The sequence below is a fragment of the Aquarana catesbeiana genome, linkage group LG06, assembly GCF_042186555.1.
Source record: "Aquarana catesbeiana isolate 2022-GZ linkage group LG06, ASM4218655v1, whole genome shotgun sequence".
NCBI classification, from domain to species: domain Eukaryota; kingdom Metazoa; phylum Chordata; class Amphibia; order Anura; family Ranidae; genus Aquarana; species Aquarana catesbeiana.
In genome coordinates, this window is record NC_133329.1 from 92,492,570 (window position 1) to 92,507,637 (window position 15,068).

At 47.1% G+C, this 15,068-nt stretch overlaps 1 protein-coding gene across 1 annotated transcript; it reads left to right on the forward strand.

Annotated features, from left to right (window-relative positions):
* Positions 1-8,855: 8,855 nt before the first annotated feature.
* LOC141148032 (uncharacterized) lies at positions 8,856-9,764 on the forward strand. Its single transcript, XM_073635190.1, has 2 exons — positions 8,856-9,260; positions 9,318-9,764. The coding sequence occupies exons 1-2, from the start codon at positions 8,856-8,858 to the stop codon at positions 9,762-9,764; spliced, it is 852 nt and encodes a 283-aa protein (XP_073491291.1).
* The last annotated feature ends 5,304 nt before the right edge of the window (positions 9,765-15,068 follow it).

Here is a 15,068-nt window from a genome sequence, read left to right on the forward strand (position 1 = left end):
TGCAGAGGAAGAGGCAAGCCACCCGGATCAGCAGAGAGCTGAATTGCCCGATGTAATAGCTTTCATTAGAACTTCCAGTGTTCCCGGGGCTCACGTCACATAGCTCCACCTCTTGGCCCGGCGCCTTTGATAGACAGAACGCCAATCCAATGCGGGACGTGTGACGTCATCAAAGGCATCAGGCCAAGAGGTGGGGCTATGTGACGATGAGCCCCGGGAAGATGGAAAATTCAAATGAAAGCTATTACAGCGGGCAATCCCGCTCTCTGCTGATCCGGGTGGCTTGCTTCTTCCTCTGCACAGGTGAGGCTGTATGGGGCACAGGCAGACCAGGCTGTATTGGGCACAGGCAACGCTGTATGGGGCACAGGTCACGCTGTATGGGGCACAGGTCACGCTGTATGGGGCACAGGTCATGCTGCACTGGGCACAGTTTACGCTGCATTGGGCACAAGTCATGCTGCATTGGGCACAGGTCACGCTGTATGGGGCACAGGTCACGCTGCATTGGGCACAGGTCACGCTGTATGGGGCACAGGTCACGCTGTATGGGGCACAGGTCACGCTGCATTGGGCACAGGTCACGCTGCATTGGGCACAGGTCACGCTGTATGTGGCACAGGTCACGCTGCATTGACACTAGGGCATCTGTGGGGGGGGGCTGTTTGCAGGGGTGCCCCATACAACATTTTGCTATGGGGCCCTGCTATTTCTAGTTACGCCCCTGAGGAGCAGTGATTTTAAGAATGCTTAACCTCCCTGGAGGTTTTCCTGAGTGTGGCTCGGGGTTAAATTTCAGTAACATTAGCGGTAAACCTGAGCCACACTCGGGATTGCATTGCAGGATCCTGGTGCGGTATACTTACCTTGTCCCCAGGATCCTGTGATGTCCCCCTGCTGTGTCTGTGGGCTCTGTCCTCCGCCCAATGCCTCTCTGTGCCAGGCTCCATTCCCTGAGAGCGTCGCAACGCATGGTGGCGGAGCCTGGTGGCAAATTCAAGAAATTGGAAAATCATAATACATACAGTACACTGTATTCTTACAGATTACATTACTGTATGAAATTATTTTGCATCCCTTTTGTCCCCAGTGCTTTGTCCAGTGCCCTGCATGCAGTTTTATATGATATATACTGTTCTTTCTGCCTGGAAACTGAAGATCGTCCATAGCAACCAAAAAGTGTCCCTTTACCTCAAAAGTGGTTTTAGACCAGCTAAACAGCGATAGTAAATTAGAACACTTGCAGATTTGAGCGATAGTGAATCATGGGCAAATTCATTTTATTATTATTATATTGTCATTTTTTTATAATTATTTATATTTATTTATTATATTATAATTTATGATTATGTGTTTCAAACTTTATCATACCTGGGATATCTACTAGCCTCTTGTTTGGACAGATTTAAGTGTGTTATTGCTAAGAATTACAGGCCTACAATATAAAACGCCAAATTTCTATGCAAAATAATTGTACCGCTTTGAAACGCAAAAATCTGACATAATCATACCGCCAGGGAGGTTAAAGTGAAACAATAAAAATTAAATATTCCTTTAACCACTTCCTGCCCAGCCTATAGCAGAATGACGGCTGGGCGGTGGTTCAGTTATCCTTACTGGGCATCATATGACATCCAGCACGCTAACATGCCGGCGCGCGCCCGCGGGGGTGCGCAGCGCGGCGATCAGTGGTGCTGTGTGTCACTCTGACACACAGCATCTCTGATCATGGAAAGGAGCCTCTGAAGGAGGCTCCTTACCACGTGATCAGCTGTGACCAATCACAGCTGATTACTGCGTGAACCAGGAAGTTCCGGTAAACAGCTTTCCTTGGTTCGTGTTGACAGGGAGAGCCGATCGGCGGCTCTCCCTGTCCGAGGGGGGGTCTGTGCTGATAATCAGCACATTAATTATCAGCACAGCCCCATCATGTGTGCCACCAACAATGCCAATCAGTGCCCATCAACTGCTGGTCAGTGCCTCATAAGAGACGCCTGTCAGTGCCCATCAAAGTACCAATCAGTGGCCACCACAGTTATGCCCCGTACACACGGTCGGACTTTGTTCGGACATTCCGACAACAAAATCCTAGGATTTTTTCCGACGGATGTTGGCTCAAACTTGTTTTGCTTACACACGGTCGCACAAAGTTGTCGGAATTTCCGATCGACAACCACGCGGTCACGTACACCACGTACGACGAGACTAGAAAAGGCCGGTTCAGAATCAAGCGCGGCACCCTTTGGGCTCCTTTTGCTAATCTCGTGTTAGTAAAAGTTTGGTGAGAAACGATTCGCGCTTTTTCAGACTCGTGGCTTTCAGATCGTTTTCTGCTGTTCAGTTTGTGCTTGTGGGTTTGTATCTGCTCTTCAGTGCGTGCAGTCAGTTCGTATCAGAGTTTTCTGTGTGATCTTGCCCGCTCGTTGCTGTTTTTCAGGTCGCTCTTCACAGGCCTTGCTGTTCTTCAGTGCGTTCTGTTACTTCGTTCTGAGCAGTCGACCGTTTTCTAGCCATGTTTCGTATGCGTACTCCTCGTAGAGTTCGTGCTGTGCGGGGGCTTGGTGTTGGGGTCCTGACCTTGACACAAGTCCAGTCCATGAACAGGGTGGGGAGGAGTTCATGGACCAAGAATTGGTTGCTTCAGCGTCACCAGTTCTCTCATATGCTTTTGCTCCGTGAGATCCGTGAGAATAATCCTGATGATTTCAGGAACTTTCTCAGGATGACGGACCCCGTGTTTCACCGTTTGTTGGCTTTGCTGACCTCTTATATTAGCAGGCAGGATACCTGCATGAGGCAAGCCATAACTCCGGAGCAGAGGTTGGTCGCTACCTTGCGGTATTTGGCCACAGGGAGAAGCCTGCAGGACCTCAAGTTCTCGACAGGCATCTCCCCCCAGGCTCTTCTTTGTGGACATTTACTGCTTGTGTTTGTTTGAGCTGACCCTGACAGAAATGTGTGGAGTGCAGAAAATGTCGTGATTGTGTAACCTTATACAAAGCACTGTTGGCTGTTATTTACTAAACGCAAAGACACTTTTCACTACAAGTGCACTTGCAACTGCACTGAAACTGCACTTGTAGTGCAAAGTGGATTTCCCCTTAGGAAATAACCCCCATTTTCTCATAAAACAACAATTACATCACTCCAAAAGTGTTGTAGTGTTGAGACAATAATCCACACATTCTTGATGAACAATCTTTTTAATACCTGCACAATCACATGTGCATTTACCAAAGGTTTTTCTGACAAACCAACATGTTTGTTGTATAACAATTTTTGTGGTGTCATTATCCAAAATCAAAATGTGCATTTTATAGAAAACAGGCCTGTGTAAAACCAACAAGAAAGACACAAATCTTGATCTTACAAAGTTCACATTTGGTAGAACTGGAAGGCAATATCAGACATGAGTATTTAGGAACTGTGTTTGATATAGCGTTCAGATGGGGGGAAATCACCCCTGGAAAAGCCAAATTTGGAAGATGCACACAAATTTCCCAATGTCAACATGTGCGACCTGCCATCACGGGGGATCAAGGGATGTGTTTTGGGGGAGAAAGCCCTTCCTCACCGCTACTTTATTGTTGAGGAAGGGGTTGCACCCCCAAAACGCGTCCATTGATCTCCCGTGATGGCAGATAGCACATGTTGACACACTGTGTGCATCTTCCAAATTTGGCTTTGGGAAAAATTACAAAAACATTTCGCACATTGTAGCACACAAAAGAAGAAAGTGATTTGGAGGGGCTTTAAACTCGCCCCAAAACATCAATGATGTTTTTATATTTTGGAATAACATCATTGATGTTTTGCTTGATGTTTTCCAATTGTAAATTACACCCCATGATCTCCCCGATCAGGATCTGGGCACTTTCTGATGTGAAAGGATGTTCATCCACAACCTCACGATCACCTAAAAAGAGAGGAACCCCAAAATAAATTAGGTTTCCAAAAAATGCCGCAATCCATCTCTTATCGGAGCCTGTGGTTGCAGACACTCACCTGTTGTGGTGACTAGTTCCATCACGTCTTCTTCCTCCTGCTCATCTTGTGTTGGGGGGATTTCCCCTTCTTCCAGGGGGGGGGGCTCTGGTCTCCTCGGATGAGGGGTGTCTTCCGAGTCTTTTCTCCCCTATGTAAAACAAAAATGGTATAATTAGCACACAGATATTTGATGGCAGAACTATAAAGATGAAACATTGCTTGGAAGTGGGGTACAATTATCTATTTTAGCAGAGTTCCAAGATGTAGCTTTTTTAGTGTCCTTTGTCAAGCTGCAATACTTTACCTGTTTGGTAAAAGCTTCACAGATGTAGCCCCCCCTATAGTATACACTGGAGCACCTGTGTGGCCCCCTAATAAAAATGGTGTTCTGGGGTCCCACACTAGTGCTCTAGTGTCCAGATGTGAAAACAGCTGCTCAGTGTCCTCTCCTTACACAGAATCTAGTTTGCATTTCATTCTAGTAACAAAGCCATCTACACAACCCAATTCTTTGAAGACAAGTATAGGGCCTCAAAATGGTGGCCAAATGCATATGGCCTAAACAATGGTATTTTATCATCCGAAATAACAATGTGTGATCCGAACGAATAATGTGCCCATGAACATGAAAGTTGCCATTTTAAACTGTACAACAGTTCCTAAAAGCACATGGAGCAGCACGAACGTAATAAACACAAAAAGAATAGGAACACAGCACAACTACTTACTTTTTTGCAGCACTCTCCGGATCTTTCTGTACTGCTCATGTTCTCGTAATTTCAGGTCCGACCACCGCTTCCTGAGCTGATCTTTCGATCGTCGTACCCCGAATTTCCGGTGCAGACTCCTGACCACTTTCGCCATGATCTTGGCCTTTCGGACATTGGGTTTGGGGTAAGGCCCATACTTTCCATCATAGTCGGCCTTCTTCAGGATGTCCACCATCTCCAACATCTCCCCAAAGGACATATTTGAGTCCTTTAATCTCCTTTTGGATCGGGACGTTTCAGGCTCTGGCCTTTCCTCCTCCTCCTCCTCCTCGTTGCTACAATTAGCATGATCCTGCTGTCTATCCGCCATGTGCTCTTCCCCCACTGCGCCGAACGAAAAAGGGCGGGGAATAGACTAGAAAGAACGTCAGGGGCGGGCGGAGTTATACGCATGCGCAGTGTGTATAAATCGTAACGCGCGCGTCTTACGTACGATCTGTGAGCAGAGGAAGGAGCATCGGAGACGCCGATCGTGCTAACGAAGGTAGGATCTAAACTTGGGCCTATACTGCTTCGAAATGGAAGCCTATATTGTAACAAGATTAGGGGAGTTTGGCCTGACATTAGGCTTTGTCTTGTGTTGTGTCTTACAGAGAAAATGGATGGGTTCAACGGCCACAATTTCCTGCCCCTGTTCATAGACAAGTACAGGGAGCTGCCCTGTCTGTGGCAAGTGAGACACCCCCACTATAATCCCAAACAGAAGAGGCAGGCAGCGCTGGAGAAACTGCTGGAGTTGGTGAAGCCGGTGGTCCCCACAGCAACCATCCCTTATTTGAAAGCTAAAATTGGTGGCCTGAGGAGCACTTATCTTAGGGAGCGCAAGAAGGTCACAGATTCCCAGAGGTCCGGAGCTGCAGCAGATGACATTTATGTCCCCAGGCTGTGGTACTACGAGAGACTGCGATTTCTGTCAGACCACACTGAAGTCAGGGAATCCCTCTCCACTCTTCCTTCCACGCTTCCTTCCATCCCAGCTAAGGCTTCCGATGTCCAACCTGGGCCTTCCAGCCAGGAAGAAGTGGAGGAGCCCAGCTGGAGTCAGGTATAGCATTCTTCTACAGATTTCTGGTCAATAAATAAATGATGTTTATTAGATGTTATTATTGATCACTAATTGCTGATTAAAAAAAGTGCTTTACATATCAATAGACAGTAGTGGGCACCCAAAATTGGGAAAAGAATGAAAACTGCTGGGCTCAGAAGGATAGTCTGTTATATTTGTTAACATTCAATTTGCAGCAGTCAGGAGGTGAAAATTGTGTGTGATTGATGAATAAAAAACTAAAACTATGTCCCTTTTTCATACACAGGAAGACCTCAGCCAGGAGGAGGTTGTGGAATGTGGCAGTCAGGAGGAGGCGGGGATTAGTGGCAGCCAGGAGGAGGCGGGGCTAAGTGTCAGCCAGGAGAAGCCAGGGACAAGTCACAGCCTGACTGAGTCTCAGGTCCCTCCCCTCCGCCTGCCATATAAACGAGCCAGGAAGGCCACTCCGAGTCCCGTGCAGGATTTAGCGTACAGGCTGATCCAGGAGGCTTCGGCGTCCCTCCGAGCCTTCCCCAGTCCTGAAGAGGCCTTTGCCTGCATGGCTGCCACAAAATTGCAGGGCATGCAGGAGGGTCAACGCAAGATCTCTGAGGACCTGATTTATAAAGTCCTTCGTAAGGGGGAGAGTGGGGAACTGACACACAAGACGGATGTCATTGAGATCGACGATCCTCCTCCTCCTCCTCCTCCTGCTGCCACAACTCCACCACCACAGCCAAAGGCTGGAAGGAAGCGTGGAAAGAAGACCTGAGAGTGATTGCCCTGGGTTCAGTCTGGTCTGACAGAAGCTGCAGTCTCTCGTATGACCACAGCCTGGGGAAACAGATGTCATCTGCTGCTTTCCGGATCTCTGGGACTTCTGGACCAGACTGCCCTCCCTTATGATATGGACTCCTCAGGCCACCAATTTTGCTTTTAAATAGTTGATGTCTGCCCCGGGGGTCCAAGGCTTCGCCCACTTCTGCAGTTTCTCCAGCGTTGCCTCCCTCTTTGTTTAGTTGTGAGCCCTTAATAAAAATTTTTTGGGTAAATTCTACTCTCCTGTGTGTGTTTTCATCCAAAAAGGACAGTTTGTTGGTGACAATTCAGGTACATTTCTAAAGTACAATGTGAAATTAACAAGGGACAACAACACCAAACAATCTCCTACAGATTAAATAGAACAACATATTAGTGGTGTTGTGGGAACTTGTCACAAAAAACACACAAACATTTTCGGGAATACAAATCAAAATCACCAAAAAAAATAAAAAAATAAAAAAGAGAAACACAAAAAAAGAATCTACATTAAAGTCCAAAAAAAAAAAAAAATGTTGTTGTCAGATGTGAGAAATCAAAATATATTGAGGGAATCCCGATAAATAGTAACGAAATAAGTTTGTGAGAAGTGTGTGTGAATATGAGCAGCAAAACTACTTAATTCTTGTCACATTATAAAGAAGAAGAGAGTGCGCTGTATTAAACCATTTTGAAAATTGCAGCGTGACGAAAGTGCTGTATCCATTCCGAACGCTAGGTTTACCAGAACGAGCTGTCCCGTGTCGGAATTTCTTCTGAGCATGCGTGGCACTTTGTGCGTCGGAACAGGCCACACACGGTCGGAATTGACGCGATCGGATTTTGTTGTCGGAAAATTTTATCTCCTGCTGTCCAACTTTGTGTGTCGGAAAATCCGATGGAAAATGTCCGATGGCGCCCACACACGGTCGGAATTTCCGACAACACGCTCCGATCGGACATTGTCCATCGGAAAATCCGACCGTGTGTACGGGGCATAAGAGTCAGTGGCCATCACAGTGTCAATCAGTGCCCATCAGTAACACCTGTCAGTACCTCATCATCAGTGCTGCCCATCAGTGCCATCTCAGTGCTGCATATCAGTGTCGCCTATCAGTACCTATCAATTTTACATATCAGTGACTACTCATCAGTGCCCATCAGTGCCAACTCATCAGTGCCCATCAGTGCCGCCTCATCATTGCCCATCAGTGAAGGAGAAAACAAAATTTTATAACAGAAACAAAGAAAAACTTTTTTTTTTTAAATGTTGGTCTTTTTTAGTTTGTTTAGCAAAAAATAAAAACCCCTGTGGTGATCAAATTGTCCTTCAAACTACGACAGCGTTGAAAGCTGAAAATTGCCCTGGGCAGGAAGGGGGGAAAGTGCTCTGTAATGGAGTGATTAAATGTGCCTGGGGGATCCCCTTATGCCTTGTTTCCACTGAGTGGATCGGTTTGGATCGGTACAGTTTGGAAGGCTAAGAATAGTCTGGTCTAGTCAGGTGAGCGTTTCCACTGCAAGTCGGACCACAAGGGGCCATACAGGGTTTAGAAAAAATGCCTAGCGTGACGTCATACTAGTGCGACAAGAAACCTGAGAAACAACAACAACATTGGAGGTCATCCAGCAGCTCATCTTTTCTCTAATTGCCTTTTGGTTCTTCATATTTAAAAAACATGCCGCACTGTATGAGAGAAGGTTGCGAGTGGCAATGAGAAACACAGCAGAAAAGAAAAGAAAACTTCTAGCTTGGATATGTAGCCGTGAGGAGAAGTACACCTTTGTGCGGCAAAGACAAAGACGGTAGCACTATAGGGTAAGCTGACCCACCTACCTGAGGCACACTAACCCACCTACCTGACACCCACACACACTGACCCACCTACCTGACACACACACTGACCCACCTACCTGACACACACACACACACACACACAAACACTGACCCACCTACCTGACACACACACTGACCCACCTACCTGACACACACACACAATGACCCACCTACCTGACACACTTACCAAGAATAAGGAAAAATGTATATGTTGTATGAATATGTTGTATTTTTTGTGATCTGTTACCATCTGTGTTTTTTTTTAGATGCTTCTCCTTTTGTCAAAGCAGCGCCACCGACCAGTCATTTGGGCTCTCCCCCGCGCCAATGAGTGGTGGGATGTGACCGTCCCAGGATTCACACACGCACAGTGGTGCACAATTTCAGAATGTCTAAGGAAACCTTCTCATACCTTTGTGCAAAGCTACGTCCAGCGATGGAGAAGCAAAACACCAACTTCAGAGCCAGTTTGCCTGTGAGGAAACGAGTTGCCATTGCACTGTGGAAGCTGGCTACCAACAGTGAATACCGAAGTATAGGTCATCTTTTTGGTGTCAGCAATTCATCAGTGTGCCGCTGTGTGCAGGACTTCTGTAAGGCTGTGTGCACATTGCTAGCTCCTGAAATTGTACATTTTCTGGACAGGGAAAAGCTTAAAGACATGGCTGACTACTTTGAGAACGGGTGGGGCCTTACACAGTGTGTTGGTGCTATTGATGGGTCACACATACCAATAATAGCACCACTAGAATACCACACTGACTACTTCAACAGTAAAGGCTGGCATTCCATCATCCTCCAGGGAGTAGTAGATGGAAAAGGACTGTTCTGGAATGTGAATGTAGGAAAGCCTGGGAGTTTGCATGATGCTTGGGTTCTAAGATTGTCCACATTTTAGGATTGGGTTGGCCAGGGAGGCCTGTACCCTGTTTGCACTAAGAACATTTGTGGGGTGAATGTTGGCTATTATGTGCTTGGGGACTCTGCCTACCCTTTACAAAATTGGCTCCTGAAACCATTTCCTGACAATGGCCGCCTGACACCAGAACAACAAACCTACAACAAGAAAACATCCAGGGCACGGGTCTTAGTGGAAAATGCTTTCGGAAGACTTAAGGGTAGATGGCGGTGTCTTATGAAGAGGAATGACAGTGACATTAAACTTGCCAAATCCATGGTGCTTACTTGCTGTGTTCTTCACAATCTTTGTGAAAGTCATGGAGAAGACTTCCACCAGGATTGGAATACATCTTCAGAAGAGCCAGTACTAGTGATAGCAGCACAGGATATGGAAGAAGAGTGCAGTGAAATACGTCAGGCTCTGATGCGGCACCTCAACGTTTAATTTCTTACTATTCATTTTTAAAAGTTTTAATAAAGTATTACTATATTTTTAATAAAGTGTTACATTAAATCAGACATACTCTAAAAAGTCTCTCATGTTTTCTATTTCACAAAAAATGAATCTTTCTATATATTCTTGAAAGTCAAAATGTGAAAAATATATTAAAAAAGAAGCTTTTTTTACAAAAACTAAACTAAATTTTTTTTAACTAAATGTGTACAGGTCCTGTGCTGCATGAAAGGGACTACTGTCTGGGTGGTGACCTAGGATCACGACTGGCTCCAAGCACTTGAACAAGCTGACCCAGGACACCAAGGAAGGCCTGGTTGAAGGTAGCCAACTGCTCCATCTGCTGCTGGGCAATTTCTGCCTCCTGGCGCATAGCTTCCTGTGCATCCTGACGCAGTGCCTGAAACCGCCTCTCAGAAAAGTTCTCAATCTTTTCCAGCTGCCTTTCCTCTGAGTCCTCCATGACTGTGCGCAGATCCATCTGCAGCCGTCTCCTTTCACCTGTAATATACAAAAGACCAGAAAAGAGTTTTTGGTACCATCAGTCCCACCACTGTAATCCCCCTTTCTCATCTGCCCCACCAGACTGTACCCACCTGCTCTCCTGCCCCACCTCTGTTCCCCCTGATCTTCTGCCCCACCTCTGTTCACCCTGCTCATCTGCCCCAGCAATACACCTCCTTTTACATCTGTCCCACTGCTCTTCTGTCCCACTGCTGAAACACATTCTCATCTCTCCCACCACTGTACTCCCTGCACATCTGCCCCACTCCTCTTCTGTCCCACTGCTGAACCCCCTTCTATCTCTTCCACCACTGTACCCCCTGCACATCTGCCCCACTGCTCTTCTGTACCACTGCTGAACCCCCTTTTCATTTCTCCCACCACTGTACTCCCTACACATCTGCCACACTGCTGAACCCCCTTCTCATCTGTTCCACCACTGTACCCCCTGCACATCTGCCCCACTGTTCTTCTGTCCCACTGCCAAACCCCCTTCTCATCTCTTCCACCACTGTACCCCCTGCACATCTGCCCCACTGCTTTTCTGTTCCACTGCTGAACCCCCTTCTCATCTCTCCCACCACTGTATCCCCTGCACATCTGCCCCACTGCTTTTCTGTTCCACTGCTGAACCCCCTTCTCATCTCTCCCACCACTGTACCCCCTGCACATCTGCCCCACTGCTCTTCTGTCACACTGCTGAACCCCCTTCTCATCTCTTCCACCACTGTAACCCCTGCACATCTGCCCCAATGCTCTTCTGTCCCACTGCTGAACCCCTTCTCATCTCTTCGACCACTGTAACCCCTGCACATCCGCCCCACTGCTCTTCTGTCCCACTGATGAACCCCCTTATCTCTTCCACTGCACATCTGCCCCACTGCTCTTCTGTCCCACTGCTGAACCCCCTTCTCATCTCTCCCACCACTGTACCCCCTGCACATCTGCCACACTGCTGAACCCCCTTCTCATCTGTTCCACCACTGTACCCCCTGCACATCTGCCCCCCTGCACATCTGCCCCACTGCTGATTTATTTTGAGAAAATGCACAATTACAACTTTCACTATATTATCATCATGTCTTACCAGTGTGCCGGGGTGCATTGGGCATACTCTGTGGTTGTGCTACTCTGTGGTTGGCTACTCTGTGGTTGGCTTGATGAAATTGTACTGGTGCTGCTGAAAGATGTTGAAGGTCCATCGTCGGCAGTGGCGTAGCGTAGGTTGTCAGCACCCGGGGCAAGGCAAGTAATTTGCGCCCCCCCCCCCCCTAACCTGTGGACTTTTATCACTCCCCGAGTCCCTTCAAATACAATAGTACTGACCTACCTGATTCCTATACTGACCATTACACACTATACTGTCCACTACACTAAGAACTACACTGTCCACTACACTGACCACTATAGTGTCCACTACACTGAGAACTACACTGTCCACTATATTGTCCACTACACTGACCACTATACTGAGAACTACACTGTCTACTACACTATACTGACCACTATACTACACTGAGAACTACACTACAGTGACCATTACACTGTTCACTATACTACACTGACCACTATACTGTCCACTATACTGACCACTACACTATACTGTCCACTATACTGACCACTACACTGAGAACTACACTACACTGACCACTATACTGTCCACTACACTACACTGACCACTATACTACACTGTCTACTACACTACACTGACCACTACACTACACTGACCACTATACAGACCACAATACTACACTGACCACTACACTACACTGTCCACTATACTACACTGACCACTACACTACACTGACCACTACACTATACTGACCACAATACTACACTGTCCACTACACTACACTGACCACTACACTGTCCACTACACTATACTGACTACAATACTACACTGTCCACTACACTATACTGACCACTACACTATACAGACCACAATACTACACTGACCACTACACTATACAGACTACAATACTACACTGACCACTAAACTGGCCACTACACTATACAGACTACAATACTACACTGTCCACTACACTACACTGTCCACTATACTGACCACAATACTACACTGTCCACTACACTATACAGACTACAATACTACACTGTCCACTATACTACACTACACTGTCCACTACAATACACTGACCACTACACTGTCCACTACACTACACTGACCACTACACTACACTGTCCACTACACTATACAGACTACAATACTACACTGTCCACTATACTACACTACACTGTCCACTACAATACACTGACCACTACACTGTCCACTACACTACACTGACCACTACACTACACTGTCCACTACACTGTCCACTACACTATACAGACTACAATACTACACTGTCCACTATACTACACTACACTGTCCACTACACTACACTGACCACTACACTGTCCACTACACTACACTGTCCACTACACTACACTGTCCACTACACTGACCACTACACTACACTGACCACTACACTACACTACACTGTCCACTACACTGACCACTATACTGTCCACTACACTACACTGACCACTACACTACACTGACCACTATACTACACTGACCACTACACTACACTGACCACTACACTTACCACTACACTACACTACACTGTCCACTACACTACACTGACCACTACACTACACTGACCACTATACTACACTGACCACTACACTACACTGTCCACTACACTACACTGACCACTACACTACACTGTCCACTACACTACACTGCCCACTACACTACACTGACCACTACACTACACTGTCCACTACACTACACTGACCACTACACTGTCCACTACACTACACTGACCACTACACTACACTGACCACTACACTACACTGTCCACTACACTACACTGACCACTACACTGTCCACTACACTACACTGACCACTACACTACACTGTCCACTACACTACACTGTCCACTACACTGTCCACTACACTACACTGACCACTACACTACACTGACCACTACACTGACCACTACACTACACTGACCCCTACACTACACTGACCACTACACTACACTGACCACTACACTACACTGACCACTACACTGACCACTACACTACACTGACCCCTACACTACACTGTCCACTACACTACACTGTCCACTACACTGTCCACTACACTGACCACTACACTACACTGACCACTACACTGACCACTACACTACACTGACCCCTACACTACACTGACCACTACACTACACTGACCCCTACACTACACTGACCCCTACACTACACTGTCCACTACACTACACTGTCCACTACACTACACTTACCACTACACTACACTGACCACTACACTACACTGACCACTACACTGTCCACTACACTGTCCACTACACTGTCCACTACACTACACACTATACTGTCCTGCCTAGTCTTCCTATACTGACACTACATATACGGCGCCTGTCTCTTCTCTCCCCGCCCCCCCCTCCTCACCTTCTTGTCTTGCATCGGTCTGGAGGATAGGAGGAGGAGAAGAAGACAGCGGCCCTGGCGGCCCACACGCTCCAGTGCTCGTCTCCCCTGCACTCCGGCCGCCATATTCAGTGTTTCCCGGCGCACTGTGATTGGGCGTATGGGGGTCATGTGCGGAGGCGGGACTTCAGGAGCAACCGTGATCGCGGATAGGCCAGCCCCATGCCGCACATGACCCCCATACGCCCAATCACAGGGCGCCAAACACTGGACATGGCGGCGGAGCGCGGGGGACACAGGAAATTAAATTAGGAGGAGGCAGCCAGTAGTGACACTACTGGCACGAAATTGCGCCCCCCTAAATGTCGCGCCCGGGGCCACGGCACCCCCCGCACCCCCCACGCTACGCCACTGATCGTCGGAAAAGTTTGACACATCATTGGAGAGTCCATTACTTGTTTCTGAAAATACACATATGGTTATATATATTTTTTAAATGGTTAGCAGAGCGAAATCCTATGCCAGGTATAATAAAAAACACTTACCAAAGGGGTCAATCATGGATTCAAGAATTGCAGTTGCAGAGTCCAGACCTCCCTCCCTGCCTTGGTTTGCTGGCCTATGACCATAAATGGCGTCCATGGCGTCGTACCACCTCCAAATACTCCGACTGTTTCCACTACGCCTGTTGTCGTCCTTAATTTTTTTATATTGGCCTTTAAGCTTTGCCCTACACTGACCCAATGTTCGTTCAAATCCCTCGGCTGCCATCCGCTGAGAAATATCTTTATACACCTTTTCATTCCTTACTGATCCATCAAGTTCACTCTGAATAACGCTATCACCAATTATAGTTAGGAAAGTACATAGTTCCTGCGATGACCAAACCCTGCTGTTGTTTGCAGGCATCCTTCTCCTTTTATATGGCCTGAACGGCGACGTGGTGTTTGTTTGGCGCTTTCCTTTGACATCAGCACTGAGGTTTTTCTGTCAGCCAATCGGTGGACTGTATCGTGTGACACCAGTAACTCCGCCCTAACCGAACCATTCCATTTTCTATGGCCCCACATCTGAAGCAGGACCCTGAATGGAGCGAACCGATCCGCTCGTGAAAACGAGGCATTAGTCTGCCTGTAAAGTAGCCCATTTGTGTAATGTGTTTTATAGTCCCGCAGCAAAATTACATTTCTAAAGGAAAAAATGTAATTTAAACTTGCTCGCGGCTGTAAAGTATTGCCGGCTCCTGGTAATATAGATATAAATCAAGGAAAGAAACGGCGCGGGTTTCCCCTCCTGTCCAAATCAGGCCCTTTGGTTCTGGTATGGATATTAAGAGAAACTCCA